This window comes from Miniopterus schreibersii, assembly GCF_964146895.1.
Source record: "Miniopterus schreibersii genome assembly, chromosome: 1".
In the NCBI taxonomy this organism is placed as follows: domain Eukaryota; kingdom Metazoa; phylum Chordata; class Mammalia; order Chiroptera; family Miniopteridae; genus Miniopterus; species Miniopterus schreibersii.
In genome coordinates this window covers 154,422,493-154,435,491 of record NC_138101.1, presented here as the reverse complement: position 1 = coordinate 154,435,491, position 12,999 = coordinate 154,422,493, and the positions used below count along the sequence as shown (strand labels likewise).

Sequence of the window (12,999 nt, the reverse complement as noted above, 5' to 3'; positions counted from 1 at the left end):
CCCGGGAGAAAGTAATCCTCGCTTGTGGAGGGGAGGGGGGGATAATGCTGATTAATTTTACTTTTCCTTGCTTTGAAGATGGAAAAAAAAATAATCCCATTTCCACGCCAAATATTAAATTTGGTTTCTCCTCCGCCTCCTCCCGCAAGTCCTCTGGCTCTCGCCAGCACCTCCCCCACGTTTTCCTGCTCTCTGCCACCAGCCCCGCCAGTTGCCTCCCTGCCCGGGCGGCGCGCGTTCCGGGCCCGGCTGGCCCGCGCCCACCCTCCGCACCCGTGCGCCCCCCTCCCAGCCCCCCGCGCCCGCGCTGGGTCACCCGCACACGCTGGTCCACGCCCCCCCCAGCCCCCGCCCGGCCGAGCGGTAGGTGTTTTGCCGTCTCCGCCGGGCCGCAGTGCGGCTGCGCGCACTGGCTGCCTCCGGGCTGGCAGGGCAGCGGCGGCCGCGGCGGCGGCGGGGCCGGGAGCGAGCGGCGGCGGCTTGGGGAGTGGTGTGGAGCTGAGCCTGGGGCTGCAGCGGCGCGGGGCTCCCGGAGGAGGAAGCCCCGGGGGCAAGAAAGGAAGGCCAGGCCGTGAAGTCCCCGAGCAGCCATTCTCCTTGGATTGGGGGGAGCCTTGCCCCCCCACCTCGTCTTCAGACGCCCCCTCCTCACCCCCCAGTCCCGGCCGCTGACGGGAGGAGGCGGCGGCGGGGGGCTGAGGGGCGCCGCCATGCCTCTCCCGCGGTGAAGCGCCCCGGCCGTAAGGAGCTTCTCGGTCTCCCCGGTGATGTCCCCCAGGCGGCAGGCGAAAGCGACTCACTCGAGCCCTGGGGTAAAGGCCTAGCTTATCCAGCTTCCTTCCTCCTCCTCCTCCTCCTCCTCCTCCCCTCCCCCCTCCTCCTTCTCTCCCCCTTCGACCTCCCCTCCCCGTCTCTTCCCTCACCCTTCCCCGCGCCCCCATCTTCCCTCCCTCCCTCCCACCCCTCCAGCAGCGATGGCAGAGGAACAACAACAGCCGCCACCACAGCAGCCTGATGCCCATCAGCAGCTTCCCCCCAGCACCCCCAACCCCGGGGTGGCTCTGCCAGCCCTTGTGCCTGGGCTGCCAGGGACAGAGGCCAGCGCGCTGCAACACGAGATCAAGAACTCCATCTGGTAAGAGGATCCACCATCGCTGGGGTAAAAAAGCCCAGGCACATTTCTGCTGCAAAGGGGGTGGGGGGCGGCGGGCGGGGAGCGGAGGAGCAGGCTGATGCATTCATTGAATGTGGGTATCCAGGGTCAGATGCATATTTATAGGGCGCCTGGAGGTGTGGGAAATTTGCACCAGCCCTTGGTCTCCTTAGCCCCAAAATGCTTTTACCCCCCTCCTCAATTGTGAGTGCAGATAAACAAGTTATTTGTGGTTTTCACTTTGTTGTAAGAGGAATATAGGTCGAAATTAAGTCATCTTGCGTGATGATAGCATGAATTTGGGACTGAGGAATGTGAAATGTGTTTACTCCTTTTTGCAATCATACAGGAGGAAGAAGTGTATTGTGCATTTTCACCAAACAGACATTGTGCGTAGGAATATTAATAGGCAGCACAAAACCTGTCTCTTCCTTTCGGTTGGTTTAGCTGTTTCTGAATGTTTTTGCCTTCTTTATTCTGAGACTAAATTTCTGTTCCAGAAGAGTTCATTCTTTGCATTGATTGTGAAGAAAGGGCTTTTTTAGTATAAGATATTTTAAGGTGGTAGTTAACACTGTAAAGTGACTTTTTAATTTAAAAAGATATCTTTAATTTCAGTGTTGTACCATTTTGTGTGTCTTTTTTAGAAATCAGAGATGAAATATCTTTTCCTATTCCTGTACTTTTTTGTGTGAGAATTTCCAATATTTCCGCATTAGATTAAACTCTGTAAGACTGGTGGCAGTCTTTTAATAATTAAATACACTGAGTTAAGTCTGTTATTTTAAAGCCATTGCAAATATTCTTTGAACATGAACTTGCCTGCCTTCTTTTTGTAGGATTCTTCATTAACTGACATCTTTTAAAAACTGTAGTGCTATTTTAAAAATGGAAAGCAATATTTGGAATTTGGTCTAAGAGACTACTTTTAATAGAAGTTTAAAAATAGAATTAAATGTGGTATAAAAAAGCTCTGATTTTAAAAATGAAATCTCGCATGTCCATCATTGAATATGACTACTAAAACATCAACTCTCCTTTTATATTGCAATTTAAAAATAAATGTATCATAAAATAACTTACATTGCAGTACAATATTTACACATTTAAAAACAGTGACAATTTTTAAAATATAAAATTATGGTTTGTTATGTAGTAATTTTCATTATTTTCCTGGTGTGCATCCATATTGTCATGATGCTAATATGAAGTAGGTCAGTGCAGGCTTTAATAGTTTTATAGTACTAACAGTAGTTGGCAGCTGAGTATCTTGCTTTCAGTTTTAATTTTAAAGTGAAGTTTAAATATTTTAAAGGTAATTTTTTTTACTTTTGTCAATAGTCATGTTGTGGCAACTTGAATAGGTCAGAAAAATTGTGTGTGTGTGTGTGTGTGTGTGTGAGTATGTGACAGTGTGACAGAGAAAGAGGCTTTATTCTTCAATGGCTACCCTCACCCCCTTTTTAAAGCTGTAATTTAAAGGAAGAGATGGTTAAGCTCTTGCTTACCAGAAACCAGAGTGTTTTTACCCCCTATTAACTTGAAGTAACCTAAGTGTCCATGAAATCATCATTAAATTGAATTTAAGCACTTTGGTTTTTACATGCAGGTAAGGGACATCCACATTAAAAGTGATACTGTTGTAATTTCTCTGATAACAAAAGCACTAAAATCTTTTAAGAAAGACATATTTAAAAAGTTGAATTAGTAATGTATATTTTAATTTATTATGAGGACAGTAGGGGGAAAGGAACCTTTATGTTATGTTTTTAAAATAAGAGTAAGTTGTATAGGCAACTGACTGAAGTGTTTGAATAATAATGATAGTGGAGTGCTCTTTTTGGTAAATCATGTGATTTAGTTATTCTTTCATTGATAATTTATGTTTACACATCCATTACTACTGAACTGCATTGACTTTAATGTGAGAAAACTTATCCTGAAGCAGAGTGTACTTTAGTTTTAGGTACTTGCTCTGAAAAAATAATAGGCAACAAACACCTTAATTCCCAAATGTACAATTTTAATCTTTATTTTAAATTATAATGGCACATTTACTGGCATTTAATTTTCAACTTTAGCAATCCTACTCACAAAAATTGTTTCTTGTATTTAAAACCTCAGAAAAACATTAGTGATCATAAACAACATTAGTGGATATACTTAATATACAGTCTCATATCCGATGCTCTACAAGACTGGATTTATAGTATTCATCAAGTAACTATATAAAATAAAGACATTAAACGTGAAGTACTTTCAATACCATCTTCCAAGAAATAGGATGTCCCGAAAAATGTAAATACACTTTAACAGCTGATAGCTCAGTTTTGAAAATGAAATGTATTTTAATAAACACTGCCTTTATGATTATTCAATGTGTGTGTATACATTTTTTGGGACACCCAATATATATGTTAAAATCATTTTTAATAGATAAGATTGCAGTTCTTTAGGTGTCTCATTTTACATTGCTTGAGGCAACAATGCCTTCTTACCAATTTTTTTTTAGTCACCTGATAATATTCTGAGAGATTATCAGTTTTATTACTTCCTATATCAATCTTTGGTAACATTATTAATGAGAATTTAAAATTACATTAAACAGGAATGTGGCATTTAAAAATTATTAAATGGGTTTTGCATTTAGGTTGATCCCGGAGTATACTGGATTTGCAGATCACAAACATGCCTGTACTTGTTCTTCTATTCTGCAAATATAAATATAGTATGTGATGTAGGCCTTTAGCTGGACAATGAGTTATTTGTTATCTCAGTTCATAATTATTTATTTTTTGTTAAACTAAAATGCTGTTTGATAAAAGTATGCCCATGATAATTTCAAGCATCAAATGAGTCTTTGAAAAAAAAAAGATTATTCAAACTTGAAATTATGGTACTTAATGAGATCAGAAACTGTATTTCTCAAGAACTGGAAATACGTCTTTTTAAGATAGCTCTAGAAAATGAAGATACTGCTAACTCGATAGTGGTGTAATATTTGTATAACATATGTGTGAGTACCTTCAACTGACGTCCTAACAAGCCTGCATGCACCTTTCTTGACCTTCCTCATTCCTACTCCATAGACAAAGGGTCCAGATCACTTACACTACTCGCTTGAAAGGAGATTTATTTGCAGAGGTGTGTTTAATACTGAATATACTGTAAGAATGTTATGTGTATTTTCTAAACAATAGAATTATAATATAAACTTTTCATTTAAAAAAACAACTAGTAACCCATGTCTTTTTTGTAAATGAAGACTCACAGTGACAACCTAAAACAAAGCCACAACCTAATCTCACTGTTAACTAACTTTTCTAACTTACCTTGCACCCCTCTTTGGTTACCCAAAAAAAGAATACCAAGGCAAGTTTTTCTTTCCTCTTCTCTCCAAGTGTCATCACAGCATTTTTAAAAATTGTATTTAGTTTAAACAAAAAAAAATTTTGAAGAGCTTCTTTTTCTCTTTGAAGCAGTTTTACTTGAAATCCTGATAGAATAAAATTGCTGTGGAAAAAATAGAATAGAAAAAACTGTATTTGCATTTTCTTCTGCCTGTTTGTGATTAGTTATTTTTAAGAATAATCATGCCTACATGGGTGGGAGCAATTAACATATCTTTAATTAGGATATAAGGAATAGACTACAAACCTTTTCCTAGAAATTCAAAAGAAACCCTGATGTTTTATTATAGATAATGTTCTAATACTGTATTTACTCAACAAACACATTCAGGGATTCTTAAAAGAATTAGTGGTTATTAATCATTTTCATTTATGTGACTCTTTTCAAGTAAGACCTTGTAAACCATTTCTTAAAACAGTCTTATAAGATGTGTCATTGTTCTATCCACTTTGTGGAAACAGGTAAATAGAATGACAGGTAAACTATAGGATTCCTCTGATTCATTATTAGACCCTGGAAGCAGTACAGAGACCAGAGCTCCTTGTCTTTATTTAGTCTGTAAGTCATACAGACTTCTGAATCTGGTAGATTTTAGATTTACAATTATAATCAAAGTAGAATTACATATGTGGACCATTTTGGATGCTATCTAAATTCTAATTTAATCCCAAATTGAGCACTTTTGTTTAACTGTCTTATTTCTCAGTTACAATGAGCAAAGTATGATTATCCTAAGGTTTACGTAGTGATTCCATATTAGTCCTAATCTTTGTCCCCTGTCCAAGAACTTAGTAGTTTTGTCCTTGGTTCTGGGTGAGGCAGTTTATTAGCTCTGTTTGAGAAAGTTATTGTTTCTTCAACTGCAGTGGGAAACATTTACTATAAAGCTCCTAACTGTAGTTTACTTTAACGGTAGCCCATGGTCTTTATTTTGCTTTAAAGTTTGAGACTGACTGGTACATCAACTGGCTTTCATATATTTTCCATTCGTTGATTGACATGCTATCTGCCCTGAATTGAGTCTTACATACCAAGCACACCAAAGACTTAGGGTGCTTTTTGCTTGTCTATATTGAGGCCAGCTGTGATGGTTGCATCCCAACACTAAGTGTTTCTGATTCCAGAAAGAAGGCAGTGCCTTGTTCTCCTCTATGATTTGAAACTGATGAAATCGTCTTCTCTATTGATCAGAAAAGCAAGTTAAGCAATTTCAAGCCCCTTGACTTTATGGTCTTGTTTAGCTTAGGCAACAGGTGTGTGCTTGTAAATAATGGACCAATTTGCTCTCCCCATTGGGAGTTGTCTTTAATGATGTTATGTACAGAACTGATTTAGTTTCTGTATCACTATTAGTTTTTGGTCTTACTGGGGAAAATGAGCTTCACAGTGGTAGAAAAGACAGAAGTGTCTCATTTGTTACGGAACATGCTTTGAATAAAAACTTATGTCTAATCACTTTTCATATTAGACAAATAATGTACATTAAAAGTGTACAAATGAAAATAATTCAAATGAACATTGACAGTTACTCTAATATGAGCACTTTTTGCAAGATCATTGTGTAAGTGTTCGCCTGAGTACCTGCTATATGTGAAGTACTATGCTAGCGACTGGCATTTGAGGAATGTTCTTCACTTGTAATATCAACCTAGGCAAAAATGTGCAATAAAACATCTCTCTTATTCGGTTAGGGGACCAGGGAACGAGGTGACAAGTGCCAGAGTGTTAATTGCGGGAAAAGTAGACCTTAGTTTCCTTGTCTAGAAAATGAAAGGTTTATGTTAGTAGTGGACCTTACAAGTTCCTTTAGGTTAAATTATAACTCTTGTTACTAAATTAATATTGACAGCAATAATAAAGTATACCATAAGCACAGTGAAAACTAACAGCATTAACTAATCACAGGCAATCACTAGAACATTTTCAATGGACCGATTATTAGCATTTGTCAGTCTTCCCTTGGGAAGCCCTGGAAGACTACCTGAAGGTGTTACTCATTTATTGTTACCTTGTGTAAGAGTTCTTTTATGTGAAATTCAGTCTGCAAATATTTATTGGGCATGTATTACATTTAAAGTGTCCTAAGAGGAGTTGTTGATTATGCAAAAATATATGTAAGGCTATGCAGTAATCCTTGTTGTTGGGAAGTTTACTAGCTGCTAGTTGAGAGATTGCACTGGGGGTTATTTGTGTGCTTGCTTTGTTTATAAACAGGTGCTCAATTCTTATAAGCACCTCACAGAGGAACTTTTTCCTATAGTAATAACTTATATTTTAAGGCAGTGGTGAATGTTATGTTGTAAATTTAGTTATATAAATAAGAAAGATGTGTATTCTTTTCAGAATAATTTAAGGCAGGATTGAGCTTCACAACTTTTGTTCATCTAGGGTAGATGTTTTAATGTGTAGTTGTGACAGAGTGTTCTTTGTAAGTACACTCAAGACAAGACAATAAGATGGTTACTACTCCATATCTCTGACCAAACTAGACCACTCTTATCCAGTGCCTCCTTTTCCTCCATCACTTCCTATCCCCATGTCCTTGGTAAGCATCACTAATAAATCAGATTTAGCATTCTCTCTGTATCCAGTCTCTCTGTATCTAGTTGCTTTCTCTTCTTACTCAAGGGTCCTGAGAGTTCAGGTTCAAGATGAGCAGCATGGACCAGTAGGAAGAAGAATCTTCCTGCGCTGGGCAGCATAATAAACATGGAACAATAAGCTCTGAATCCTTAATGCACTTGATTGCTGATTATGAGATTAAGATAGTTAACACTTACCTTTAACCCGCATGAATAAAAAACTAAAACATTAAATTTTTTTCTTGAGACATTCACTTTTTTCTGCTTAATGGCTTATGTGCCTCCAGTGTATAAGAGGAAAACAACGAGGTTTGGTTAATTATGTACAGAGTACCTCTTTCAGGCATCTATTATGGTAGCTTCTATGTATATTATAAAAAGTTGTGTGGGAGGTGAGGTTTTGTGTTTGTCATATCATAGAACAAATAAAAACACAGATATCCCTTGCTTCTTGAATCTTTATTTGGTTTCTGAATTCAAAGAGTGAGAGGTCACAGTGACAGATTGCAATCTGTTATGTCTTGGAATTTTGGGAGACAAGGATCCATATGGTATGAAATACCATCTCCTCCAAAGAGCCTTATCTTAATTTTTTTTTTAAATTTTAATTTTTTTTTACCTGAATCCATTCATATTCTGGGTTTGGATAGCAAGGGTTCATGTGGCAAAAGGTACTTTCTTACTCATTCAACACAAGATTAACAAATTCACTTGAATTTGAATGCTAAATCTGCTTCATTAGTGGTGCTTACCAAGGGTGTGGGGATAGGAAGCGATGGTAGTACATGATTAACTCCCCCTTTCTTTCTGAAATCTGTAATTTTTAGAATTTGAGCTGTATTATAGGTAAAGCATCAGAACTATTGGTTATCTTAGAGGGTGTTAGTCCCTAGGGCTATGGCATTTACATTTATGATATCTAAATTTAAGATACAGGCCTTTTTCTACTTATATTCTTTTTTTTTTTTTTTTTTAAGTACTTTCATACTTTGATCACCTGGTATTGTCAAGTAGCTATAAGATGAGAATAGGGGATTACTGTATTAAGTGGCTACTTCAGTTTGCACTATCCATAACCCTTTTTCTTTGCTTTCATTATCTTGTTTCTCTAATTATGCCTGTGCTGGTTTTTTTACCTGCTACCTTAAAAACCTTTTTCTTTTTTCTACTGATACAAGTGTCTAACTTTAAGACCCAGCTCATGTGCCACTGCTTGAGTGAAACTTGCCCAACTACCAGGGAACAATGATCTGAGTTGTGTAAATTAATTTTTTTCTTCAGTAATGTAGACTGGTCTTATCTGAGATAAGTCTACTTTAGTGAATTTTTACTGAATTAATGAAACATTCCCTATGTAAACATTTCTAATATGTAAAGTTCATAGGAATTCAGAGACGGAATATGCCAGAAATAAAGCAGTCACTACATAATAAGTAATTTACAATATGAAAATAAAATATTATGGCATAACCAAGAACTTGCCATTGTTTTTACAGTATGTATGAAATTTAAAAAATTTAATTGGATAAGAGTGACATCTGGCTTGGAGTAAAGTTGGTGCTTCTGGGAGCTTGGGAAATTTATTTGAACAAGATAAATTTAAGTTAATGTAAGTGAGTAACTTCCCTTTGATTGCAGTCATTAGATCTATTAAATGCACATATATGTATATATAAAAAATATAAATATATATCTAAAATTTAACTGTCAGATTAGTAAATGCATGATCCCTTTTTCTGAAAGAAGATATTAGCAAGAAGTGTTTGGCCAAATCCTGTACCCACACGTTTTAAAGAATGAGAAAGTAAAGACTAATTCTGAATTTACAGAATATAATGGTCATTGGAAACTGAATTTAGTACATTTGTGTTTTAATGTCTACTACATAGAGGCATAGGAAAATTAAAGACACTCGCCCAGCTGGCGTGGCTCAGCTGTTGAGCATCACCCTATGATGTAGGAGACTGAGGTTCGATTCCGGTTCAGGGCACATGCCCAGCTTGTGGGCTTGATCCCCAGCAGGATGTGTGCAGGAGGCAGCCAATCAATGACTCTCATCCTTGATATTTCTCTCTCTCTTTCCCTCTCTCTGAAATCAATAAAAAAAAATTTTTTTAAAAAAGGTGGTGAGACACTTTCTCTACCTTTAAAGCAGTTAGCCCTTCTGTGGTAGTTGTATGCATCATCAGTTGAATCTAACAAAAGAAGGATTTTATTAAATGCATTGATGGTGCAATCAGTGGTATAAACAAGTACAGAATTAGAAGAGAGGGATTCGGTTGAGGACATAATATTTTTATTGGCAAAATTCAAGATGGTGGCCTTAACAAAAAATTGGGATGGGTTGTGGATCCAAGTACATTAATCAGTTTGCTTACTGAAAAGTCTTTATTCCCTCTAACAGGAATGATATTGAGAATTGTTGATAACAGTAAACCTTGTTAGTAATGAGAATAATTAGAGAAAAATAGCTTAGGGCAAAATTTGCCTGAGGAGTGGGGTTTCTCCTATTTACAGTCCTCTTACCTACATTTTAATGTACAAAGGTGGGTGGGAACTGGGACAGAGGACCAGGAGCTGCTGCTACAGCAGTCTTGGAAGAGGGCTAGGTACCCTGAATTGACTCTTAGTGAAGGACAGCCACTTCATGAAGGGGATCAGAATATTTGGTGTGGGGTCCCTCATGGATCTCATTCAGCCCATATCTCCACTCCTGTATTTCGGCACCTGTGGCTCCTATCTATGTACTTTTCCATTATCAGAGGCAGTTAGTTTTCCCCTTTTGAATTCATCTCTTTTCATGTGTTTGTGGAACTTGTTCTAACACATACTCTGTTTCTGTCAGCGTCATCAAACAGTTCTTTTCCACCAGCTGCTTTTCCTGTGACTTTATACATTCTTATGACGTCCTTAAAGCAGCAGGAAACAACCTTGGAGGCAAAAGTTTTTGCGGTAAAACAGAGTTGATCTCTCAATGACCTAAAGAGCTCATTCATAGTCCTGAGAAAAAAATGTCATTAGGTAAATGACTGAATATTGTAAATATTCATTTTATAAGATGAAATATAAATAGTTAACAGATGTGCAAAAATCTTTACTGTCAATAATAAAAAATAAATGAAGCAGAAAAGTACTACTTTTTTGACTGCTAAGAAAAAGATTGAAGAACCATAGTAGCCATTGCTAGCTGATCTTGTCCTGGGTTTTGCTGTTTTCTTTATTCCTTTCCCTCCCCTCCAGTCTCTCATTCTGTCCTGTTGTACCTTATGTAACCCCACTCATATTTTTGGTGGAGTAGGTTTGAACATACATCTTAAAAGTGTTAACTGTGTTTGCACTTAGATGGTAGAACAAGGTATGATATTTTTTACCCTACTCTATTATGTTCTTCAAATTTTTGTGAACGAGCAAGTGTTATTTTTAGTCTGGAAAAATATCCATACAAGTAAAATAATGCCCTTGTCTACCCTGCTGCTCTTTTAGCTGATGTCTGTCCACCAGCCTTCCACCCACACACTCTGGTAGATCTTCTCTCTGCTCTTGTCTTTTTTAACTCTTGCAGTCTTGCTTCCTGCTTTTCTTGCCAACTCAGTGGCCCCTTTTCAGTCTTTATCTTTCGTTGTGTCTCTAACGTTTCTTCTTGTCACTATGATTCCTTCGCACTTTTGAAAAATCTCATTCATTCCTTTTTGAGAGCTGCCTTTGTATCAGCTACTCTGCTTGGCATTGGGGATTTCATGAGCAAGGATGAGAACCTCTCTCTGATTAACATTTTATTTTTCCTGCTCCCTTTCATTGTGAATATCCAGACACTTATTTCTTAGCCACCTATTGTTTTTCTCTTTTCACTTCTTGGCTAAAGTAAAAAAAATAGATGGGCTGGCCTTGGCTGGTGTGGCTCAGTTGGATGGAGCGTTGTTCCGTACACTGAAAGGCCTCGGGTTCGATTCCGCATCAGGAGGGCACATACCCAGGTTGCAGGTTCACTCCCCAGTTGGGGCACACGTGGGAGACAATTGATCAATCAATGTTTAACTCTTACATCAGTATTTCTCCCCCCCCATCTAAAATCAATAAAAGCACGTGCTCAGATGAGGATTTAAAAAAAAAGAAGAAATAGATGGGCTGAAGAGACAGATCTAACTATATTTACTCATTCTTTCACCAGAATACAAGGAGCTACCGCTGTTATCTTAAACTTGGCATTTTCACAATAAGCCTTCTGCGCCGTGGTGCCTTGTTACCTCAATTTGCTTTCATTTCCAGTTCTACTTTTGGTAGTAGATATCACTGTTCCTTCATTCTCTCAGGCTAGCAATATTGATTTCATGTTTGATTTTTCTCTCATCCCCATGCCCAGTACTTTATTTATTTATTTTTATTTATTTTTTATTTTTTAAAATATATCTTTATTGATTTCAGAGAGAGGAAGGGAGAGAGAGAGAGAGAAAGAAACATCAATGATGAGAGAGTCGTCATTGATCAGCTGCCTCTGCACACCCCCAGCTTGGGATCGAGCCTGCAACCTGGGCACGTGCCCTTACTGGGGATAGAACTGTGATCTCCTGGATCCTAGGCTGACGCTCAACCGCTGAGCCATAGCCGGCCAGGCCCTATGCCTAGTATTTTAACAAGTTGTCAAGTTTGCATTGTCATCTAAGTTTCTCCTTATTTTCGTATTTACACTCCAGGACCATAATTCAGTGCTTTACCATCTCATTCCTGAATTATTACAGCAGCAACATTGCTGCTCTCTGCCCCAGCCTTCCTGCCCCCCACCTCTACCCACCATTGAACTATGCTGTACATTGCTGCCAAAGTAAGTCTTCTAAAATATCCTATTTCATGTAGTCCCCTTCTAAAAACCTACAACTGTTTCACCTTGTCCACCATGTCACGTCTAAAGATTTCCATCAGGTTTCAATGTCCTGTGTAATCTAGCCCAATATAATCAATCCAAACCCTATTTCTTGCTGTTGACCACCATTTAACTCCACTTTAGTCCAGCAGGCACTTCACTGTCTGCCTTATATTTTGTGGTTCTGCTTTTATTCCTACTTCATACTTTTGTGGACTCTCTACTTCCCTGTCTCCAAATCCTACTTAATCATGTTTTAACCGTTTTTTAAGTCATAGCTCAAATGATGGTACTTTGAAACATTCTTTAGCTGCTCTAGTCCAAATTGGCCTTTTCCTGACCTTATGTATAGTGAGTTCTGTACAGTTAAGCACTTAAACACTCTTAATATTTTTCACTATGCTGTTTTTTAAATCATTTTTATTTTTCAATTACAGTTGACATACAAGATTATATTAGTTTCAGGCGTACACCCCAGTGATTAGACATTATATAGCATAGGAAGTGATCATCCTAATAGATCTCATACCCATCTGACACCATACATAGTTATTAGAATATTATTGACTGTATTCCCTATGCTGTACCTTACATCCACATGACTATTCTGTTACTACGAATTTGTACTTCTTAATCCCTTCATCTTTTTCACCCAACCCTCACACCGCCTCCCATCTGGCAACCATCAAAATGTTCTCAGTATCTATGAGTCTGTTCTGTTCTGCTTGTTTGTTTATCTTTTTTTTTAGATTCAATTGTTGACACGTATGTATTTATTGCCATTTTATTGTTCATATTTTTTACCCTTTTTTTTCTTAAAGAAGACCCTTTAACATTTCATGTAAACACTGGTTTTGTGGTGATGAACTCCTTTAGGTTTTTCTTGTCTGAGTTATATGTCCTTTGATTCTAAATGATAGCTTTGCTGAGTAAGGTAATCTTGGTTGTAGGTCCTTGCTTTTCATCACTTTGAATACTTCTTGCCCATCCCTTTT

At 38.1% G+C, this 12,999-nt stretch overlaps 1 protein-coding gene across 1 annotated transcript in view; it reads left to right on the top strand.

Annotated features, from left to right (window-relative positions):
- The first annotated feature begins 347 nt into the window (after positions 1-347).
- The window catches only part of RFX7 (regulatory factor X7), a 106,633-nt gene continuing 93,981 nt past the window's right edge, over positions 348-12,999 (top strand). Inside the window, exons 1-2 of the mRNA XM_081144156.1 lie at positions 348-812; positions 970-1,135. Coding sequence (XP_081000282.1) covers positions 975-1,135 — 161 coding nt within the window. The 5' untranslated portion in view covers positions 348-812; positions 970-974. The remainder of the gene's footprint in view (positions 813-969; positions 1,136-12,999) is intronic.